General features: G+C 34.8%; 1 protein-coding gene across 1 annotated transcript; it reads right to left on the bottom strand.

Annotated features, from left to right (window-relative positions):
* Positions 1 to 4,570: 4,570 nt before the first annotated feature.
* Positions 4,571 to 6,188, bottom strand: LOC130965967 (uncharacterized). The gene is made up of 2 exons (XM_057890720.1): positions 6,135 to 6,188; positions 4,571 to 5,543 (listed from the first exon to the last, which is right to left on the bottom strand). The coding sequence occupies exon 2, from the start codon at positions 5,531 to 5,533 to the stop codon at positions 4,571 to 4,573; it is 963 nt and encodes a 320-aa protein (XP_057746703.1). The 5' UTR covers positions 5,534 to 5,543; positions 6,135 to 6,188.
* Between the last annotated feature and the right edge of the window lie 15,141 nt (positions 6,189 to 21,329).

Genomic DNA, 21,329 nt, shown 5'->3' with positions numbered 1-21,329 from the left:
CAGGCATATGTTGTCAATCTCAATTAATCCGCGGCAACGGTGCCAAAAACTTGATGAGCGAAAAGTCAATGTGCTCGAGTATTGACAAGTGTACCAAATCGTTCAAATAATACCACGATAAGTGAATATCGTTCCCACAAAAATTAACGGATTGAGACAAGAAATATCTAATTAAATATCTAATTAGATCAATTAAATATTTCCAAGAGAATTGTGGATCTTGAATTTAGAAGCAAGAATAAGGAAGAAGAAAATAAGAGATCACTTTATGTAGTTGGAAGAAAATCAATGAATGAGGATGTTAAAGGCTCCAGAGATGTTTGATTCTTGGAAGAACAATGCTTATGTTTTCTTATTTTAACTCATGCAAAAATCTTTTACAGCAAATCATTTATAATCAAATTCTAATCCCTTGGTAATTTAATTTCTTTTAACCCAATTAATCACCAATCCCTTGGTCATCTAATTAAGAGAAAAGGTGAAGAACGATTTTGATTTTAAGCTATACAATATCCAACAACTATCCCTAGTTGAATTATATGTTACGTATTCAAGACTAGTTCTAAATAGTTGAAGATTATGAGATGAGTTTCAAACTAATTTCAAAATTAATTTTTTTTAAAGTAATAATAGAATTCAAGACAAAATTAAAATATTTTTCAATACTTCTAACTATTAGTGATGAAGAACGAAACTCAATGTTAAAAAATAGAAAAGCATGAATTGAAATAAAAAAAACACTCACATTATAAATTCATAAACTAAACAGAGTTCCTAACCTTCACCAGAGGAGAAACTTTAGTTACTCATGAAGAAAAGAAAATGGCCTAAGACTCCGAGATCAAAGATTCGAACATTAAAGATGATTTCTTATAAACTTTGTTCACTTATTTATATACTAAATTCTAAATATGATTCAAATTAAAAAACAAACACTAATCTTATCTTTAGGAATGATAAGATAACTACCTACTTAAATTCAAATCAAATCTTAAAGCAATAATTCAAATCTAATCTAGAAATAAATTTTAACAACTAAATTTTATCTTTCTAAAAAAATTAAATGCTAACTAATCACTTGAATCTTGAATCTTTAAATGAGATTAATACTTTTTAAAAGTGAATGTTGGAATTGGGCCTTGACAAATATTGCATCTTGAGAGTTTGGAGCTTGGAGCGTCGGGTACTACTTCTTAAATTTGGGCGTTGGTTCATTTTTGCCTCAAGGAGCCAAGGAACGCTGGAAGTTGGTGAGGGGTCACTGGGCATCGATGATAGGGTGCCGGGAGCCAATGAAGGGCACTGGGCACCGGTAGTTAGATGCTGGGCGCCCGTTGTAATGTTTTGGGTGCCTAGTTTGGATGTTTTGGGTCTGGCTGAATTTTTTTTAGACTGTATTTATGTTTTTTTGTTAAGAAAAATTTAATTCTTGATTACTTTGAGATTAAAAATTCTTTAAAACATAATAATACTTTATTAATATTAAAATTTCACTAAAAAAATAAGAATATTGATTAAAATCTAAAAAAGTTAATGAAAAAAAATCTAAAAACGACTAAATATATCAAGTATCAGTGAATTTTTACAAAACATCAATGACATTTTATCAAAATATTAGTAATATTTTGTCAAAACAACTAAACATTATTGATGTTTTGTTTTTTATAATTAAAATAATATTTTTTATAAAATATTAATGATTTTTTGTCTCTTTATAATTAAAATTTTTTTATAACATTATTAACATTTTGTACTATTACAATAACAATATAAAATATTAAAATAGTCAAATATTTTTATATTTTATACTAAAATTAAACGATTAAAATAAGTGGTCAAAGTTAAGGGGGAAAAAATAATAATAAAAGAGCTAGGCATAGGATGCTTCGGAGTCATTTAAGCTCTATGAAATTTTGTCTCGATCAGAATTTTTAAAAAAGAAAATGCTATTTTTAATCCTATAATCAGGAATCAAATTTTAACTGTTCACAACCTACACTAATTCATGTTTTTATTTTATTTTTAGTTTACATATAATATTTTTATAATTTTTTAATGGATGATAATGATGTGCTGTAAGTGATGCGTTGATTACCTTCACATCTAGTAATAATGTAATATATAATAAGAAAATAATAATAAATTCAATGTTTAACAAGTGTATAGATTAATTGATTAATAAATAATGTATTTTATATAATACATAAGTGTTGAACGAGAGTTTAATTCAAATTCAAATTTAAAATTATTTTTTAGCTGTATTCTTATTCTTGTATATATATGTTAATTTAAATTTGTCATACAAAAAATTACAAAAAGAGAAGACAAAAAGTTGTTAAACGCGAAGAGAAGATGAGAGATAGAGCATCAACAAATCTTGGTAGAAAGAGTAGTTAGTACCACTAAGAAAAAGATTTCTTCCGACGATGTAGAGAAGAAAAAAATGACAATAAAAAAAGAAAGCACGATGAAAGAAGGAAAAGAGGGTAGCGACGACAGCGATGGTCATAGAGAAGAAAACTAGATTAACAAATAAAAGAAGAAGAATGAGGTGACGGTGGTATTGGAGACCACCGTCGCTGTTGGATCCACAGAACGGCATAGTAGCCGTTCCTTCGCTAGTGTAACACCTTTCCTATCAGAAAGTCACGCTTCCAACTGCGCCATTCTGATAATGAGAAATATTACGACGACTTTCATATACTTAATAATAAAATAGGAGCTTTTGCCTCGAAATCGTATCGCTATTTTTTTTATAAGGGAAAGTCTAGGGGGCAGCAATTTTTTAAAAAGTTGGTAAGCATTTAACCATCAAAAGAAAATTGAATTATCTACAACATTAGATTTAATCTCATACCATTAAAAATACTATTGATGGCCAATTGATGGTTACAAAATACCAAAGTTGCTAGCCCCTATTACTCCTCTTTTTAAAAAACTGGAAATACTTTTTTTTTTTTTAATCAAACATGTACATATAACCAAATTTAATCACAATCCTCATATATATTGTTAGAATATAATTAGGATCAATTAAAATTAATTAGCATTATTTAGCATATCTAAATATTTATTATAGGATATTACGTTTTTATTATTACGATTCTCTTAGCACATATAAATATCCTTTTATATTGTATCGTTCGAGACAACTTGAATACACTCAATAATACACAAATTCTTTCTTCAGTTTAGTCTCTTGTTTCCAACATAGTATCAGAGTCATGATATCCTCCTTGGAGAAGATATTTTGTTTTTCTTTTGATGAAATCACCGTATTTTTCACACTTTTCCTCCATTCCATTTTTCTTGTCTTTTGTCACTTCTTTTATACTTTTTCACCTCACGACTAGCCTATTTTCTCTGTCTTGTATCTTTCCGAGTTGAATGATCAAACACCAATGTCATCATCCGCTGTTTACCTATTCTCATGGAGAAGTCATATAGTTTTCGCTCTCTTTCGACTGTAGTTCCGTCTGCGTTTCTTCATCGCAGTTTCGTCTGCGTTCCTTCGTGGCAGTTCCGTTCGCGTTCTCTTGTGGCAGTTCCGTCTACATTATTTTGTGGTAGTTTCGTTTGCGTTTTTTTTTGTAGTTCCGTCTGCGTTTTCTTGTGCAAGTTCTGTTTGTATTTTCTTTCGATAATTTCGTCTGCGTTTTCTTACAACAGTTCTGTTTTTCTTCCGGCATTTCTATCTGCGCTTTCTTCAAACAGTGGCAGTTCCGTCTGTGCTTCCTTCTACCAGTTCCGTTTGCGCTTTCTTCAGACAAGAGGCAGTTTCTTCTGCGCTTCTTTCTGGCAGTTCCGTCTACACCCGTTCTATCAGTTTATGTAGTTTTTTTATTTTTATTTTGTTGTTTTAAATAAGTTTCAAATTCAAGTTATCACTTGAGTTTGAGTGGGATGTTAAAATATAATTAGGATCAATTAGCATTATTTAGCATATCTGAATATTTATTATAAGATATTACGTTTTTATTATTACAATTCTCTTAGCACCTATAAATATCCTTTATATTGTATCGTTTGAGACAACTTAAATACATTCAATAATACACAAATCATTTTTCTAATTTAATCTCTTGTTTCCAACATATATATATATATAAAATTGTGTTTCGCAAAATTTTTGGCCAACAAAAATTATGCGTGTTTTCTATGGCTGGCTTTAAAAAAAAATACAGTTACATATTTACATGTATGTTCAATAGAATATGAAATAAACTAATACGATATTTCATTTTGTAATGCTTTTAGTTTATATTTAAATATGATCCGATTCAATTATATTGTAAATTTGTAATGCTTCCCTAATAAATTGATCTGTGTGCCAATATATTTTTTTTATATTCAATAAATTGCTATGACTCCAAGTGATGATAATTCTAAATTAGATCAATTGAATTTTAATTGTTCTTATTTAATAACAAAGAAACTAAGACATTTTTTTTAATTGTAAAATACGCAAAAAGGAGCCTAACTTTGAAATTAAAATCAATCAGATAAGAAACCCAAAAAAATCCAACCATACTAGCCACCAACCAAATTAACATCATCAAAATAAACAACGTCAACATACAAATTCACTCAGGTTTGTCCAATCCGAATGCTCACTTTGTTGATTCATCCAATTCTCAAACTCACCAAAGTCACTAGCCCATGCCTCAGCCTCAGCAAATTGACTTTCCCAATCCAAAGCCTCACTAACTTGATTTGTGGAATTTACTTTATCAATTGTCTTCTCAGTACAAACCAAACGGACTTCTTCATCTTTCTTGCTAGTAGTGTCCTCCATCACATTTGTGTCATAATGAACCATAGGCTCTGGCTCCTTCACTTTTGTTGAGTTTACTAAAGCACCGTTTTGTATAACACTATACACATAATCTTCAAACTGATTAGCACAATTCACCAGTCCATAATTACTTCCCATCAATTCCATAGGATTTGGACTGAGGAGACCCATTTGGGAACTAGAACCCGTATCATAACTAAGTGGCATCATAGGTTGAATCTGAGAGTTGTACCGATCAACATTGTGTCCAAAATTGAAGTTACTTTCAACTTTTTGACTATTTTTAAGCATGTTAATCCTTTCAGCACACGCACCAATCTTGTTATCCAATATACCAATGAACATCCTCAGTTGTTCCAAATCTAAGCTCTTGATATTCAAGTCAGAAGTGGGATACTTGACGCTGTAGATGCATTTTCGCGCTTTCAAAGTTTCGGCTTCAACCGAGGTCTTCTTGTGCTCAAAGAAGTCTTGGAGATCAAAGATCTTAGGAGGCTTCACATTCTTTTGAGATTCATACTTTTTAATTAAGGACCTGACTTTTGTAGAATCTTTTGGCCAAATCATTGGTGCAGCGTTGCTACCTTCTTCATAAACTATCAAGCATGCTTCGGATCCTTGGCATTTGTCAGAAAATTTCTTCATTTTGCTCTCTAGTCCCTTGATTCTTGTCTTGAATCTGCCTTTCCGATCTTTCTCAGTTGAGAGGCACTTCAATTCTGTTTTTCCACGACCCATGTAACTAACTCTGCATCATGAATTTTTTTTTATATAAAAAAAAGAAGGCTAAGAATTGGATGGAAAATAAGAAACTAAATTGAAATTGTTGCAGAGCAAATAATATATAACAAAATCTTGTGTCCCAAAATTGTGCGTGGTATAGTGTTCAATTCCAATCTTGTGTCTACTTAAATTAAAACGAGGAATTCTTAAGAAATTGAGTGAAAATAAGCAATATATAAAAATAAGAAATAACACTGTCATTAACATACACGTCAAAAATAGTATCTACAAAATTTTATCCTCAGAAAAAAAAAAAAAAAAAAAAAACAAAAGAAAAACTTAGGAAGAAGAAACAATATCAAAGTAGAGGGGACTGTTTGAGTCCAATCTTTTCTAACAACAACAACATAAACAAGTACGGTAAAAACACAAGATCGAAGATGAATTACATAAGAGAATTTGAAGGGTTTTATGCAAGCGAATTTTCACCACTTCTTGATCACGTCAAGAACCAAAAGATCTTAAAGAAACAAGTACGGTAAAAGCACAAGATCGAAGATGAATTATCACCGAAAGGTGAATTCTACTGTAAAGATGCAACATTTTATAGACGTACAGAGATGGTTCTATGGATGACACTTGTCCCTGGTGTCTCCCACGAGGGAGCAGGCTCTGCTGTAGTGGGTTTTCCTTTCTTGCATCCTTCATTTGTAGCCGAGCGGTGTTATTGTCAACGGGAATACCATGTGTATGGGCCCCTTAATGATATTGGGCTGGGCCTCTCTTTTTGCAATAATGATGTATTATTTTTAAAGGAGAGTCACACTAGTATAAAGATTCACTTCATATAGATTCTATATAGATATTTTTGTGTGGTTAAAATTAATGACATGTGTCTTTTTTCTTTTGTTAGAGAGGGTTCTAATATAAATGCAAAAACTGTAATTATAATATGGTACAACTATTTGCAGATGTTTATAACAAATTAAAAATACATGTTATAATTATTTTTTTAATATATACTTATAAATAAATCTTTAACAATTTTTTTATATATCATACGAATATTATTTCTTTATAATTATCATTTAAAAAGTTATGAATAAAGACAAAAGAAAAAATCAAAAAATGTGTTATTATTGTTTAAATGGTTAAATATGTATTATTTTACCGTCATATAATTATAATTTATTTAATTTATTAGTATATTACATTAAAAAAAAAAAGAAAATAAACTTGAGTTAATAATTCAAACCGAGAAAATCATGGTCGTTGTATAAGAAAAAAAAGTGTAATAACATTTTATTAGTTTGCTTTCTTTTCATTCTTACATGGAAATAATTAAACATGTTAGATAAAATTAAGATATTATTACATTTATATTTAATTTTTATTAATTAACTGAAACTATTCTAACATGATATATAACTTAGTCAAAGTATATGAATTATATTTTTTTCATTAAAATTATATTGTCTTCACTGATGAAGGATAGTTTTAATTTTACTTCAAATAATTTTTCAAATTTATATATCCAGCAATTAAATTTTTAATACAAGATTTCAAACAACTTAATAAAATTAGATAGCCCAATTTTTATCATTCAATTTAAATACAATTTTCAGCCATAAAATGTCAAGTATGATTCATTTGTTATTAGTAGTGACGAAGATTTTTAGGTGTTGTTTCATTGTTGCCGTCAGTTTTTCGAGGTGAAGACTCGAAACTGTTGGCGAAGCTTGTTGATGTGGCATCCAATTCTAGAAGTTTGAATAGGAATTCCCACTCCAAAGGACATCCAGTCTGCTCTAATTTCATGCATATTGGCTTCGGGGTAAGAGACACGCAAAATACAGGAGGTGTATCTGAATTTCAGGTCAGTCAGCACTTTCAGGATAAAGAGAAAGTCGTGTTCAGCGTAAAAATTTATAATATTCACCGTGGTATTGAGCACAAGGTATTAAAATCGGATCATCGCAAGTACTAGAGCAAGTACAAGGAGTTCGGAGGCGGGTGCACATAGCTCATCCAGTTAACCTCAGCCAGCGCAAAAGTATTTGGGTTATTAAAGTAATTTGTCCAATTTATTTAAAGCAAAATTATCAAAAAATTAAGAATATTATTTTTGCATGCTAATTGCTTGTTAAAAATAAAATAAATTCAGGTAATATTAAATTAGTATTATTTGTGTCAATTATTCTTTTTAAGTTGTGCGAATAAATTTAATTAAAAACAATGTCTTAACTGTTATTTTTAAGAAATTATTCTTAATTTATATCTAAAATTATTTTATTTTATATATAGTGTTCCGGCAAGGATACACGTCTCCGCGCTATAGGTCGGATTTCAAATGTTACTGGGAGAGGTGGCCTGTCCTGCAGCGGGAAACGCCTTGCTTGAACACGAGCCGAGTGGGGTACCTGCAAAAAAGACTCCGACGCTCAAGTTAGTGGAGAGTAATTATCAATATTCGAGTGTAAGCATAAAATGTGTGTATTGGGGTATTCATGTGTTGCCTAGCTAATTTGATTTAGCAGTTGCCGTTTTATAGATCTGTAGGCTGATTCCACTTGATGATCTGTTAGAGTGGATCTCAGCTTACATCGAGATTTTTGGTGATTGTTATCGTGACGTGACTATCCGTTGCTTGCTTGTTTAACGTGGCTGATGTGGCCGAGATATAGGGTGGTAGTTCCGATTTATAGGGTACAGTACATAGCTCTCAAGCTTGACTTGCTTGGGTATTGTTTTTAGCAAGTTGAGCTTTTAAGACGACTTATATCTCAGTTTTTTTGTTTTAGTCTTGCCAGCCCCCAAGCTCAACATTGCGCGTGTTTTGAGCCTGAGATGTAAAACGTGTTTTGAAAAAAGATTATTGAATGATTGATTTAAGAGTGGTGTTTTCCCATGTCTTTAGAAAAACGTGCTGCTATTATTTCACTTAATGACTGAAACTGAACCGGTTTTGACCCCTAGTGTTTCAGCTGTTTTCGTTTTTGTTTTCCCACTTAGTTAGTGGGTTGTAATAGGTTGTTTCTGTCTCCTGGGGTTTCTTCGAAAAATCATTCCTTTTTACTCTGGTTTACAAAATGACTTCTAAAGGTTAGATCTTTCGCTTCTTCCATCTTCTACTCTTTCTCTGTATCTTGTCATACTTTTAGTCTGTAATGGAAACAGAAAAATTGAGGGAGAAGCATAAAGTTGTTGAGGTTAAAAAAGATGACCTTTATCACTGGGTCCATGATGACGTTAAGACCCGTGCCTCTTCGTACTGTAGTTCTGATTCTCTCCAGGAGTTTCGTTCTATGAAGTTGACTAAGGATGCTTCCAATGTTGCTGTCGAACTTCTCCCCTGCTCGAGTGAGGATAGGATTTGTGAGCGCAGAGGGGATTGGGGTTATTTCTATATGTATACCCCTTGCTTCTCTGAACTGCATGTTAGGTTTTCCTTTACCTCTTTTGAATGTGACGTATTGACCCAACTCAACTGTGCTCCTTCCCAACTTCACCCAAATTCTTGGGCATTTCTAAAAGCGTATCAGTGCTTGATGGCTTTTCTTGAATATCCCCCATCTCTTGGAGTTTTCTTTTCTTTGTTTCAATGTAAGGGGGTTCGGAAGGATTTATGGATTTGTTTGAGCAGTTTTCCCGAGCGATCTTTATTTCTTCTTTACAAATATTCTTTCAAAAACTTTAAATCCTTATTCGTGAAAGTCCGTTCTGTAGAAACAGAATACCCGTTCTATCTTGATGACGAGTTGATAGAGAGATACCCTCTTTACTAGTGTTCCGAGCCTATGCAAATTCTTGAGGCTTATAGGACTGATGAGGAGGACTTGGTTATTGACTTTTTAGTAAAGAATTTTGCTGCTGGTGAATGCCTTTCAATCTCTGAGATGTTGGGTTTTGAGAAAGATAATGATGGGGAGGGGTTGCGGAATTATATAGGTAATAAACGTGTGTATTTTTAGTGTTAGTCTGGTTTTAAGGATTTATCTTGCCTTGTTTTGTGTTTGTTCGCAGGAGGACGTCTTCCGCATCTGACTTCATCTCGGCTTCAATCTTTCCTTGATAGGAAAAAGAAGAAAGGTGTGGGTGCTTCTGTGCTTCCCAAGGCTGGTGAGGATGGTGCTGCTTTTTCAGCTGCGCAGCCAGTGTCTTCAAAGAGGAAAAGGGATGTGCCTGATGATTCGTTAGAAGTGATTTCTGCGGGGTGTAAGGCTGCTGCCGAGGTCTCATCATCTGTGACCGTCAGCGCAAGCTTCATGGCTTCATTCCTGGGGCGAATGCTCATTCCTTGTGGAGTAATCAATTTCCCCTGGCTGAGCTTTCTGACAGGGCATCGCAATATCCTGGGGATATGATGCTCACTTGTCGTGCTGGTTTGGAAGCTTTAGGAAAATATGTTCAAGTAAACTCTCTTTGGCCTCTGTTTTCTTTTCTTCTCTCTTTTTTCCTCTTTTTTTGTAACGTTTGTTATTGCTAGGTTGTTGCTGCTCGTTTATTGTGTGTTGGTCGTACGACTGAGCTGCTCAGAGCCGAGCAGGTTGATGCTGACAAGTTTGCTACTTTGGAGCATTTGGTTAAGGAGAAGGAGGGAGTTATCGTTGACTTGGTTGCTAAGATGAAGGAGAAGGAGGATGCCGCCACTAATGTTGCTTCGAAGTTGAACGAGAAAGAACTAGAAGTTACTCATCTTCAGGATCAGATCATATCCCTTCAAGCCGAGAGAGAATGATAAGACCAAAGGAGAAATGACTGTTCGTATTCATGAGCTTGAGGATCAAGGTATTGAGATGTTTACCTCGGGATTCAACCGAGCTGTTTCTTAGTTTTCGGTATTTTCCCCTGAGTTCGATATTCGTCAGCTTGATGTGACGAAAATTGTTATCAATGGAAAGCTTGTTTAGGACGAGGCTGGTGAGGACCATGATGAAAATGTTCCACCCCCTCTTTGAATGTCTGTATTATAAAGTAGATGGAATTTTTGTTTTGTATTTTGTAAATACTGATGTCGGTTTTGATTTCCGACCTTATTGACTGTTGTTCCGAGCTTATGTCTCGGGTTTGTTTTGGTACATGTTTTATGAATTCAACTTTGATGTTTGTTGATTCATAGTTTTATGTGGAAATATAAGTGGATGGTATAATGATTGTATGATATTTGAAATTGTTCCTCATATTTGAGGTTTGTAGGATGGTCGGCCTCGTTAAAACCTACCCGAGTAAACCCTCCTTAGGGAAAAACCTCGTGGTTAGGAAAAAGAGTACCTGGCCACCCTACTTATTACAGTGGTGTAATCAACTATAATAGTACTTGAGTGACGAGATGTTCCATGTGTTTGGCATGGTGGTTCCGTTCAATGTTTCTAAGCAATAGGCTCCTTTTCCGACTACTTTAGCGATTCGGAAAGGTCCTTCCCATGTTTGTGCTAATTTTCCGTGGCCTGGTGGTTTTCGGATGTCTTCTAGTTGTCTGAGAACTAGGTCTCCTTCCTCGAGTGTTCTTCGTCTGACTTTCTTGTCGTACTGACGTTTCATGGCTAATTGCATCGATCTTTGCCTTAGCTCTGTTAGGTGGCGTTCTTCGTCAATGACATCAAGCTCAGTGTGCCGAGCTTGTTTGTTAGTGTCCTCATTGAAATGTTCGGTTCGCGGTGAGCCTTGGCCAAGCTCTAAAGGGATCATGCATTCAGCTCCATACACTAAACGGAAAGGGCTCTCTTTTGTTGTGGACTGTGGAGTTGTGTTATAGCTCCACAATATTTCTGGTATGAGCTCAGCCCAGCGGCCTTTGGCCTCGGTCAATTTCTTCTTAAGAGCCTATAAAATTACTTTATTAGCGGCCTCTGCGAGCCCATTAGTCTGTGGGTGCTCAACAGAGAAAAAATGGTGTCTGATGTTCATGCTAGTTAAGAAAGTAGTGATTTTTTTATCGGTAAATTGCCTACCGTTATCGGAAACAATTTCTCTTGGTAAACCATATCTACAAATGATAAATTTCCAAATAAACTTTTGTACCTTGTCCGAGGTTATTTTTGCGAGTGGCTGTGCTTCTATCCACTTTGTGAAATAATCGACGGCTACCAAAAGGAACTTTACCTGTCCTGGTGATATGGGGAACGGTCCGAGAATGTCCATGCCCCATTTGTGGAACGGCCAGCTGACATCAGTTACGTGTAATGCTTCTGCTGGACTGTGTATTAATGGTGAGCATTTCTGACATGATTCGCATTTTCTGACCTTGTTTATGCAGTCCGATCTTAAAGTCGGCCAATAATACCCTACACATAAGATTTTTGCTGTCAGGCTTCTGCTTCCGATATGGTGTCCACAGATGCCTTCGTGAACTTCGTCTACTGTTATTCTGGTATCATCTTATGCAAGGCATTTGAGTAGTGGTCGGGAGAAACCACGTTTGTATAGGTCGTCCCCAATTAAGATAAACTGGGTTGCTTTCCTTCTGAAAGACCTCGGATCAGCTTCCGGTATGACCCCCCGTCTTCAGGTAATGTATTATTGGAGTTCGCCAATCTTCTCCCTGTGACAAATTTAAAACATATTGCATATCTAGGCTAGCTTTTGTTAGTGTGAGTTGTACCAAATTTTCTGGTTGTTGGTCTTCTCTGTATGTTACTAGTTTTGATAGTATATCGGCTCTACAGTTTTGTTCTCGTGGTATATGTGTTATTTCAAATGTTTGAAAGTTTTTATCATGTTTTTAGCAATATATAGATATTTTTCTAAGAGAGGATCTTTAGTTTGGAAATTACCTGTTACCTGTTGAACTACGAGTAAAGAGTCGCAATATACCTGTAAGCTCGGCACTTGGATTTCTTTTGCAAGCTTAAGTCCTGCCAGTAATGCCTCATATTCGGCTTGGTTATTTGTTGTTTGGAACTGGAATTTGATTGACTACTCTGCATATACTCCATGTTTGTCTTTTAGTAGTATTCCTGCACCACATTCATTGTCATTGGACGTTCCATCTACGTACAACTCCCATGGTTTTGGTTCTTCTTCTTCATTTGTAAATTCTGAGATGAAATTGGCCAGGGCTTGGGCCTTTGGGGATCCTCTGGATTGATAAGTGATGTCGAATTCTGAGAGTTCGACCGACCACTTTGTCAGCCTTCCGGCTAGGTCAGGTTTAGCTAAGACTTGTCGGAGCGGTTGATTGGTCCGAACTATAATTCGGTATTCCTGAAAGTAGTGCCGCTGTCTCCGAGCTGTGATAATTAGTCCAAATGCCAATTTTTCTATCATCGGGTATCTTGTTTCAGCACCCTGTAGGACCTTACTTATGAAGTATACCGGGTGTTGTTATTTATTATCTGTTACAAGTACTGAACTGATTGTGTTAGTCGAAATTGAAAGGAATAGGTGCAGAGGTTTACCTTGCTCTGGCTTTTTCAATATAGGCGGCGACCCTAAGGTGTTTTTGAATTTTGTGAAGGCTTCTTCACATTCCTCTGTCCAAGTAAATTGATTCGACTTCTTTAAGGTATTAAAGAAGTGATATGACTTTTCTGCTGCTGCTGGCAAGAAGCGAGAAAGAGCCGCTAACCGACCTGTGAGTTGTTGGACTTCCTTCTTGCTCCGAGGAGACTGCATGTTGATTACTGCAAGACATTTGTCGGAGTTTGCCTCTATCCCTCTGTTTGTTAGTAAGAAGCCGAGGAATTCACCCCCTTGACTCCGAACGCGCACTTTCTGGATTCAATCTCATATTATGTTTTTTGAGTTGTTCGAATATCTCGTTCAGGTCGTGCTTGTGCTATTCCTCAAAGGTCGACTTTATGACCATGTCATCTACGTATATTTCAATATTTCTTCCAATATGATTTTTGAAGACTTTGTCCATTAGCCGTTGATATGTTGCCCCTGCGTTCTTTAACCAGAAGGGCATGACCTTGTAGCAGAAATTTCCTTGATCTGTGACGAATGCCATTTTTTCTTCGTCTTCTGGATGCATGAGAATTTGATTATAGCCTGAATAGGCATCCATCAAGCTGAGCATTGGAAAACCCGAGGTGTCATCCACCAATCTGTCTATGTTGGGGAGTGGGTAGCCAACCTTAGGGCATGCTTTGTTTAAGTCGGTGAAGACCACGCACATGCGCCACTTTCCTGAGCTTTTTCGCGCCATTACGACGTTTGCTAACCATGCCGAGAATCGAAGTTCTCGGATAAACCCTGCTTCCAATAGTTTTTTGGTTTCTACCTCTGCTGCTTTTCTTCTTTCGTCTCCCAGGTTTCTCTTCTTTTGTCGTATAGGTCGGGCGTTGGGGTTGACGGCCAGCTTGTGGCAGATGAAGTTAGGGTTGATACCGGGCATGTCTGCCGGTGTCCATGCAAAAAGATCGGCGTTTGTCTGTAGTATTGTGACAAGGTCGGCCTTATGTCCTGCAATGAATGCGGATCCTATGTTAGTAAATTGTTGATCTTGACCTAATTTTACCTTCTCAAGGTCGTCCGTGGGTATGGGACGACTGTTGTCACTTCGGGGGTCCAATTCAGCCAGAGTTGGTATATCCTCGGAATTGTACACCGTGTGAATCCGAGGTGTTTCCTCCTTTTTTACTGCTTTGAGGCTTGCATTGTAGCATTGTCTTGCTTCCTTGTGGTCGGCGTATACCGTCCCTACGACGTTGTCCTACAAGGGAAATTTCACACAAAGATGAACAGTTGAAACAATGACTCCAAAGGCATTTAATGATGGACGCCCTAGAATGATATTATAAGGGCTGGGACAGTCAACTACTAGAAATTGGATATCAAGTATTTTGTTATTTGGAGGTTCTCCAATTGTCGTTCTTAGCCAAATATACCCAGATATCGATACCTTTTTCCCGGAGAACCCTACCAATTTTCCGGGTGACGGCTGTAACACGTTGTCACTAAAGTGCATCTTTTTGAAGGTTGAATAGAACAGGACGTCGGCACTGCTTCCTGGGTCGAGTAGGACCTTTTTTACTGTTAATTCTCCCATGTGAGTCGAGATAACAACTGGATCATCTAAATTCGGGCAGGTTGATTTAAAGTCGGCCATGCTGAAGTTGATGCGAGAGGTCGAAATTGATGTTTGTCGTTCTGGCCGAGACCCTTCCATTGCCATCATTGCTCGGTAACTTCTTTTTCTTGCCGAGGTAGTAGTCCCACCTCCAACAAAGCCTCCTGAGATGTAGTTAATAATCCCTTTGGATGGGGGTGTTTCGACTTGTTTATGTCTGCTTTCTCTTTCTGCTTCCCGTTGCTTTCTTGTTGAGACATATTTGTCTAGGAGCCCTTGCCTGGCCAATCTCTCCAGTAGATCTTTTTCCACGATGCACTCATCTGTTGTATGGCCAAACTTTTGGTGAAAAGCGCAGTGCTTGCTTTTATCTACGTATTTCTGATCTTGATACGATCTTGCCCGGACTGGCGGTTTGATCAATTTGTTGTGCAGAATTTCTTTGATTATATCTTCTCTTCTTGTGTTGAATTTTGTATATGTGTCGAATTTCGGTGCTAATTTGAATGGCTTTCTGAGGTCTTTGCTTGTGGGCCGGTGAGGCCTTTCTTCTTCTTTTTTGGTTGGCTTTTCGCTTCTTTGGGCTTCCCTGAGCTCTTCGATTTCAATCTGGCCTTGGGCTTTTTCTCGGAATTCCTCCATCATTTTCGGTTTTGCTACTGCTATTGCCTCTTGGAATTTTCCAGGGCGGAAACCACTTTTGATGGCGTACAGCTGTACTTTAGGGTTAAGGTCGGGGATTTGCATAGCAGCCTCTATAAATCGCATCATGTACTCCTTTAAGCTTTCTTGTTGTCCTTGTTTGATCGTGCTGAGGTAGTCCGAATCTCGTACGTAAATTTTAGATGCTGCGAAGTGGTTTATGAATAATTTAGCGAACTCGTCAAAGCTTGTTATTAATCCTGCAAGTAAGTTAGAAAACCATAATAAAGCAACTCCATCTAAAAAGGTAGGGAAAGACCGGCACAAGATGGGATCGGAGTCGCTATTGAGAAACATCATTGATTCAAATTTTGTAACATGAATTTTAGGATCTCCGATCCCCTTGTACGACGTTAAAGTCATTGGAAGTGTAAAGCCTGTGGGCATTTTAAAACTCATTATTTCTGCTGAAAAGGGGTTTGTTCGTCATCTCGTCGTTTTGGGATTGGTTTCTCCCGTCTTCGCGTTTGATTCCGACTGATGTTCCTCGTGTTGGTCAGTATTCACTTTCTTGTTGGTCTTTTGCTCGTCGTTGTTCTGTATGGCCTCCAGCAGCTCGGCCATTCGCTGGTTTTCCGCTAGCAAGGTGGCGTTTACAGCTAATAGGTCGGCATTGTTTGGATTGGTCGAGGGTGTTGCCGAGCGGTCCGTCATGGTTCCTGAAAAAAGAAGGAAGAGAAGATACGGGGCCAATACAGTGCTGTTAGCTCGAAAAAATAATCAAAAACGAAGTGAGGCGCTCTGGCCCCACGGTGGGCGCCAAATGTTCCGGCAAGGATACACGTCTCCGTGCTATAGGTCGGATTCCAAATGTTACTAGGAGAGGTGGCCTGTCCTGCAGCGGGAATCGCCTTGCTTGAACACGAGCCGAGCGGGATACCTGCAAAAAGAACTCCGACGCTCAAGTTAGTAGAAAGTAATTATCAATATTCGAGTGTAAGCATAAAATATGTGTATTGGGCTATTCAGGTGTTGCCTTGCTGATTTGATTTAGCAGTTGTCGTTTTATAGATTTGTAGGCTGATTCCACTTGATGATCTGTTGGAGTGGATCTCGGCTTACATTGAGATTCTTGGTGATTGTTATCATGACGTAACTATCCGTTGCTTACTTGTTTAACGTGGCTGATATGGCCGAGATATAGAATAGTAGTTTTGATTTATAAGGTACAGTACATATAGTATAAACGATGTTCTGCAATAATTTTTATTTAATACTATACTAGAAAGAACTTTAACACAGGTAATCTTTTAATTTCCAAAATTTCCGCTTTTACTATTCTGTAACAAAAATAATAGTCTCTAACTATACTTTAATAATTACAAAGTTTATTTTCTTTTTCTTACATTATTATAATATTATTACATCACTCAAGCCATCCGTTGTATAGTATATTAGTGTATGAACAAAAAAAAATATATTTTTAAGTTTGTATGATTTATTGCTCTGTACATTATAATTCACCATTTTTTTTTGTTTCATGATGTTTTAAAATTTATATTCTCATTTTTTATATGTTAAGATCATTTTTTTCTGTTGATTATTTAAATTACTATTTCATATAAATAATGTGTCTTATCAATTATATTTTATCCAAAATAATTAATTTATATAAAATATAACACTGTTAAATAAAAATATAAAAAATTTATATTATATATTAATATATGTATAACTAAATTTTTTAAATAATATAAAAATATAAAAAAGAAAGTAATTTTATAAATTTAATAATTAATAATTAAATTACAAAAAAATAAAATGTCTTAATAAGTTATTTATCATGTAATAAAATGTATAAAATAAATAAATTTAAATTAAAAAATTACGATTAAAAAAAGTTTATACTATTAGATAAATTAAAAGATAAATAGTTATTTAAAAGAATACATGTGATTGAATAATTATGTAAAAAATATACAAATTTTAATACATTAAAATTACCCTTTATATCTTACTGATTGCTGAAGTAAATAAATGGTAGAATTCTTGGAAGAATTAAGCTCTATGAATGTGCTTCAATTCCTTTAATGCGTGTCCCTAAATTCTTAAAATAAGAGTGACTTTCCATAAATTTATATACAAGTTTGGACATCGATATTCATCTAAAGTAATCAATATCTAACGGTTATCTTTGTTATATTGTTTTACAATAATATTTGAGAAATAATAAAAATTATTAAATAGTTCATAATTATTTTATTTAAGTGTAAAAGAATAAAGTATCACAAATGTATCCGAATAATTTTATATTGTAAAAAAATGTACTCAAATTTAATTATTAACAAAAATATTTTTAAATAATTTAAAAATGTGACAACAATACCAAAACATTAACATATATATTCTCAAAAAATATTTTAGAGACTGAATTTTGATACGACTTTTTGCAAGCATAATTAGATAAAATGAGATTTTTTTATTCTTAAAATTTGGTGATTTTTCACTAAGTATATATTTTTTTGTGATATTTTTGTTAACAATCAATAATATTTTTAAAAAATAAAAAATTTAGAGATTAAATTTTTATCCAATTTTTTTGTGTGTATTTTTAAATAGTTATCTAAATATTCCTATAAAATTTTGGATCAACTGCATAAGCGATTTGTCAAATACAAAAGTCGTTTGTCACTTACAAAAAAATAATATTCTTTTTGGCCATTTTTGTTGCGTTTCTAAATTATTTGAGAACATTTTTGTCGATAACAAAATTCAGGTGCATTTTTGTCAGCGACAAAATTATTCGAGTGCGTTTTTTGGTAGTTTGCTCATAATAAATACATAATTACGAATATTATCTGTATAAAATTATAGATTATACTATATAAGATAACTTTAGATATTGTCTCCCTAATATTGCCGTGCCTCGATCAAGTCAAGTAGGTTAACCTAATGTAGGTCTACCTGACCTTAGATCTATAGAACTCTAAGGCCCATTAAGGATAGAGGTGTCAAAACTCCCCGAAGTGTGGGGATTTCCGCGGATACCTCCCCTGAATGGGGATCTGAAGGCAGAAAATTTTTTTCGTAGAGATGAAAATGGAAGCCAAATTTTTCTTGAAGCATGTGCAGGGACCCGAACGAGGATCCCTGCCCTATCTCTCGCTATATCCCAAAATTTATGAATTTACTTTATTGGTTTCATTGATTTACTTCTAGCATAAGATTTTTAGTAATTTCACATGCCCATATATATGGATAACAAATTCTAACTTTAATTTGTGTCTTCCCAATTTTCACTCCCCTTCAGCATTGTCCCTTTCTCCCCTATATGGCCAAACTCTCACTTCTTAGCATGCCCCTGATGCATGAACATCTTTAGTTGTTCTCTTTATTATTTTCTTAAATAAAGTTAATGATTTTCTTGTTATAATTGAGATTTTTGTGCTTTAATCGATATTTTTTAGAATTATTTTGAGTTTTGGTATGTGTAAAAAATTGTGCAAGATTTCAGGAGAATAATAAAAAAAGAGAAGCAAAGCATAAGCAAAAAATATTATGAAGGAAGAACACCTCCTAAGAGAAAGAACACTAAACGTGCAACACATCCTCATATCCAAATAAAAAAAGATAGGGTGCAACACTCCAATACAAAGACGTGGCACGCTAGGTCAACTTTCTAGAGACCCCAAAAGTCACAAAAAAAAATGAGAAGGGGAGTGCAACACGCCAGCAAAAAGGGCGTGCCACACGCCGTCCATGATACCCCAACTCCAAGCCAAGAAATGGCATGCAACACGCCAACAAGGTGGGCGTGCCACATGCCTTTGATGGCCATGTCCAAAGCAAACAAAAAGTTGGCATGCCACATGTCAAGGGTGAGCATGCAACACGCCAAGAATGCGCACTCCCAGGAGGCTAGCTTCAAGGTGGACATCTCCAGGCCAAGACACAAAGTGGCGCGCCATACGCCAGTGGTGATTTTAACTTTCCTAAGATTCAGAGGAATTCAATTTAGAAAAGAGTTATTTTTTAATATACTCTAATCTTTAGGATGAAGAACGAAACTCAGTTTTTGAATAAAAATCAGTGCATTAATCAAAAGTAGAAGAACAATAGTATTAATCCATCAAAATAAATAGAGCTTCTAACCTTAATATTGGATGTTTAGTTTCTCGTGGTGCAGAGAAAATCCTAATGTGTAAAAAAGTGTAAACTGAAAAGTGCGAAAGAAGAGAAGAGAAGAAGGAGCCCGCAGAGCTTCGAATCTCTCCTTTTATATTAAATCCTAATTGATTCAAAACTTAAATTAAGCCTAATCATATATTTTCTTATTTTCTATTTGATTTAAAAATTAAATTGTGATCTTCCGTGTTGAGTGCTGGCGGACATAGAGACCACTACTTCTAGCGTTACCGACACTAAACGCCGGTGATGTGGCATTTAGCACTACCCATCTAGAGAGGTATTGCACGCGTCCCAAGGTCCGGCACTAAATGTTGGTGATGTGGCGTTTAACGCGACCAAGACAGAGACAAATGGTTTGAAGTTCTTGTTCCGGCGCTAAATGCAGGTGATGTGGCGTTTAGCGCCAACAAGGCAGAGATGAATGTGAGGGTTTTAAGGACCGACGTTAAACGCAAGTGATGTAGCGTTTAGCACTAACAAAAAAAAGGGCAATTTTCTTGCTTTTCTTCTTCATGAATTATATCCAATCTTCATGCGAATGCTACCTAAAATTAATAAAAGACCACAACAACTCAAAATAATATTTACTAAGGTATAATTCATCTAAAATCTTTAATAAATCAACAAAATACCATACAAATTATATTAAAAAATATTTATGATGTCCATGCATCAACTTTCATTGACTCCCTTATACCCCACATCAAGATAGCAATCCAAACCATTCTCTCATGATATCTATCAACTCTGACGAACCAAAGCCACTGTTTATTTTGGTTCTTGATTTTTTCTGTTTTAATTGTTGATGTGAAAATTGAATTATAGATACCTTCTTATCTATATATGTGAAAGCTACCTTGTTCTTAATATTTGTGAGTTTTGAACTATGGACAAAAAATTATTTTTTATATCTGAAGTAGTTCTTGAAGAGATTAATTAGCTTTAGTTCTCTGCTGTAAAGATAAAGAACAAGTTGGCTTCATTCTATTATCCAGTTGCATTGTACAGAAGAGAGAATAAAAGCGAGTAATAGGATAAGAACAAAAACTATTGACAAAAAATATCAAGTTAAAAAGTAAAATTAAAGTTTTATAAATGATAAACAGCTAATATATATTATTATAATAGAAGTGTTATATATACAAATTATTTTGATTTACAAGTCATACAAGTTGGTCTAAATCTAACTAAAAAGATGCTCACCCATACGAGCGTATTAACACGGGCACTATTCAACGATTTTCATAGCGCGCTTCGCATTCCTTCTCTTCCTTCTCTTCTTTTTTCTTTTCCTTCTTCTTTGCGTTTCTCCTTTTTCTTCGGTGTTTCATCTTTATTGTCGTTTTTTTATTACTCTATTGTTACTGCATTTTTTTCCCTCCTTCTCTTTCTATTGATTTTACAATATTATGTATTTTTTATTTATTTGATTTTTTCCTCCCAATTATGTGAATATGAAATAAAAAGATGGAGAAGAAGAAGCAGCAGAAGATGAGAAGGAGAAAGAAGAAGAGTTTTGAATTATGCAGAACTTATTAGCACACATACACCGAAAATTTTTAAACAATACATCCAAATATCTTCGTGTTACACCCAAATTTGCTGCAAATATAGAAAAATATTTCCTCTAATAATGCTGCATTTTTTTTGTTCTTCTTTTTTTCCTTATTTCTTTCTTTCTTTTTGTTGAATGAATGTAAGTTCATCATCTTCCAACTAATTTTGTACCATTATGTGTTTCTTCTTCTCCTTTGTTTAATTTTTTATTTTTATTCTTGTTAAAAGAGTAAAATAAGAAAAAACTTGAGAAGATAAAACAAGAAAAAAAAGATGAATAAGAAAAAGAAAGAAGATGATGATGAAAAAGAAGAAGAAGAAGCAGCAGAAGATGAGGATGAGAGAGAAGAGTTTTAAATTATGCAAAATTTATTAGCACACATACACCGAAAATTCTTAAATAATACACTC

The sequence above is a fragment of the Arachis stenosperma genome, chromosome 3 (assembly GCF_014773155.1).
Source record: "Arachis stenosperma cultivar V10309 chromosome 3, arast.V10309.gnm1.PFL2, whole genome shotgun sequence".
Taxonomy (NCBI): domain Eukaryota; kingdom Viridiplantae; phylum Streptophyta; class Magnoliopsida; order Fabales; family Fabaceae; genus Arachis; species Arachis stenosperma.
This window is presented reverse-complemented; position numbering and strand designations above follow the sequence as displayed.

What these genes read in the sequence shown, in the direction of transcription:
- LOC130965967 (XM_057890720.1), bottom strand. Translation starts at nt 5,533, where the DNA reads ATGGGTCGTGGAAAAACAGAATTGAAGTGCCTCTCAACTGAGAAAGAT.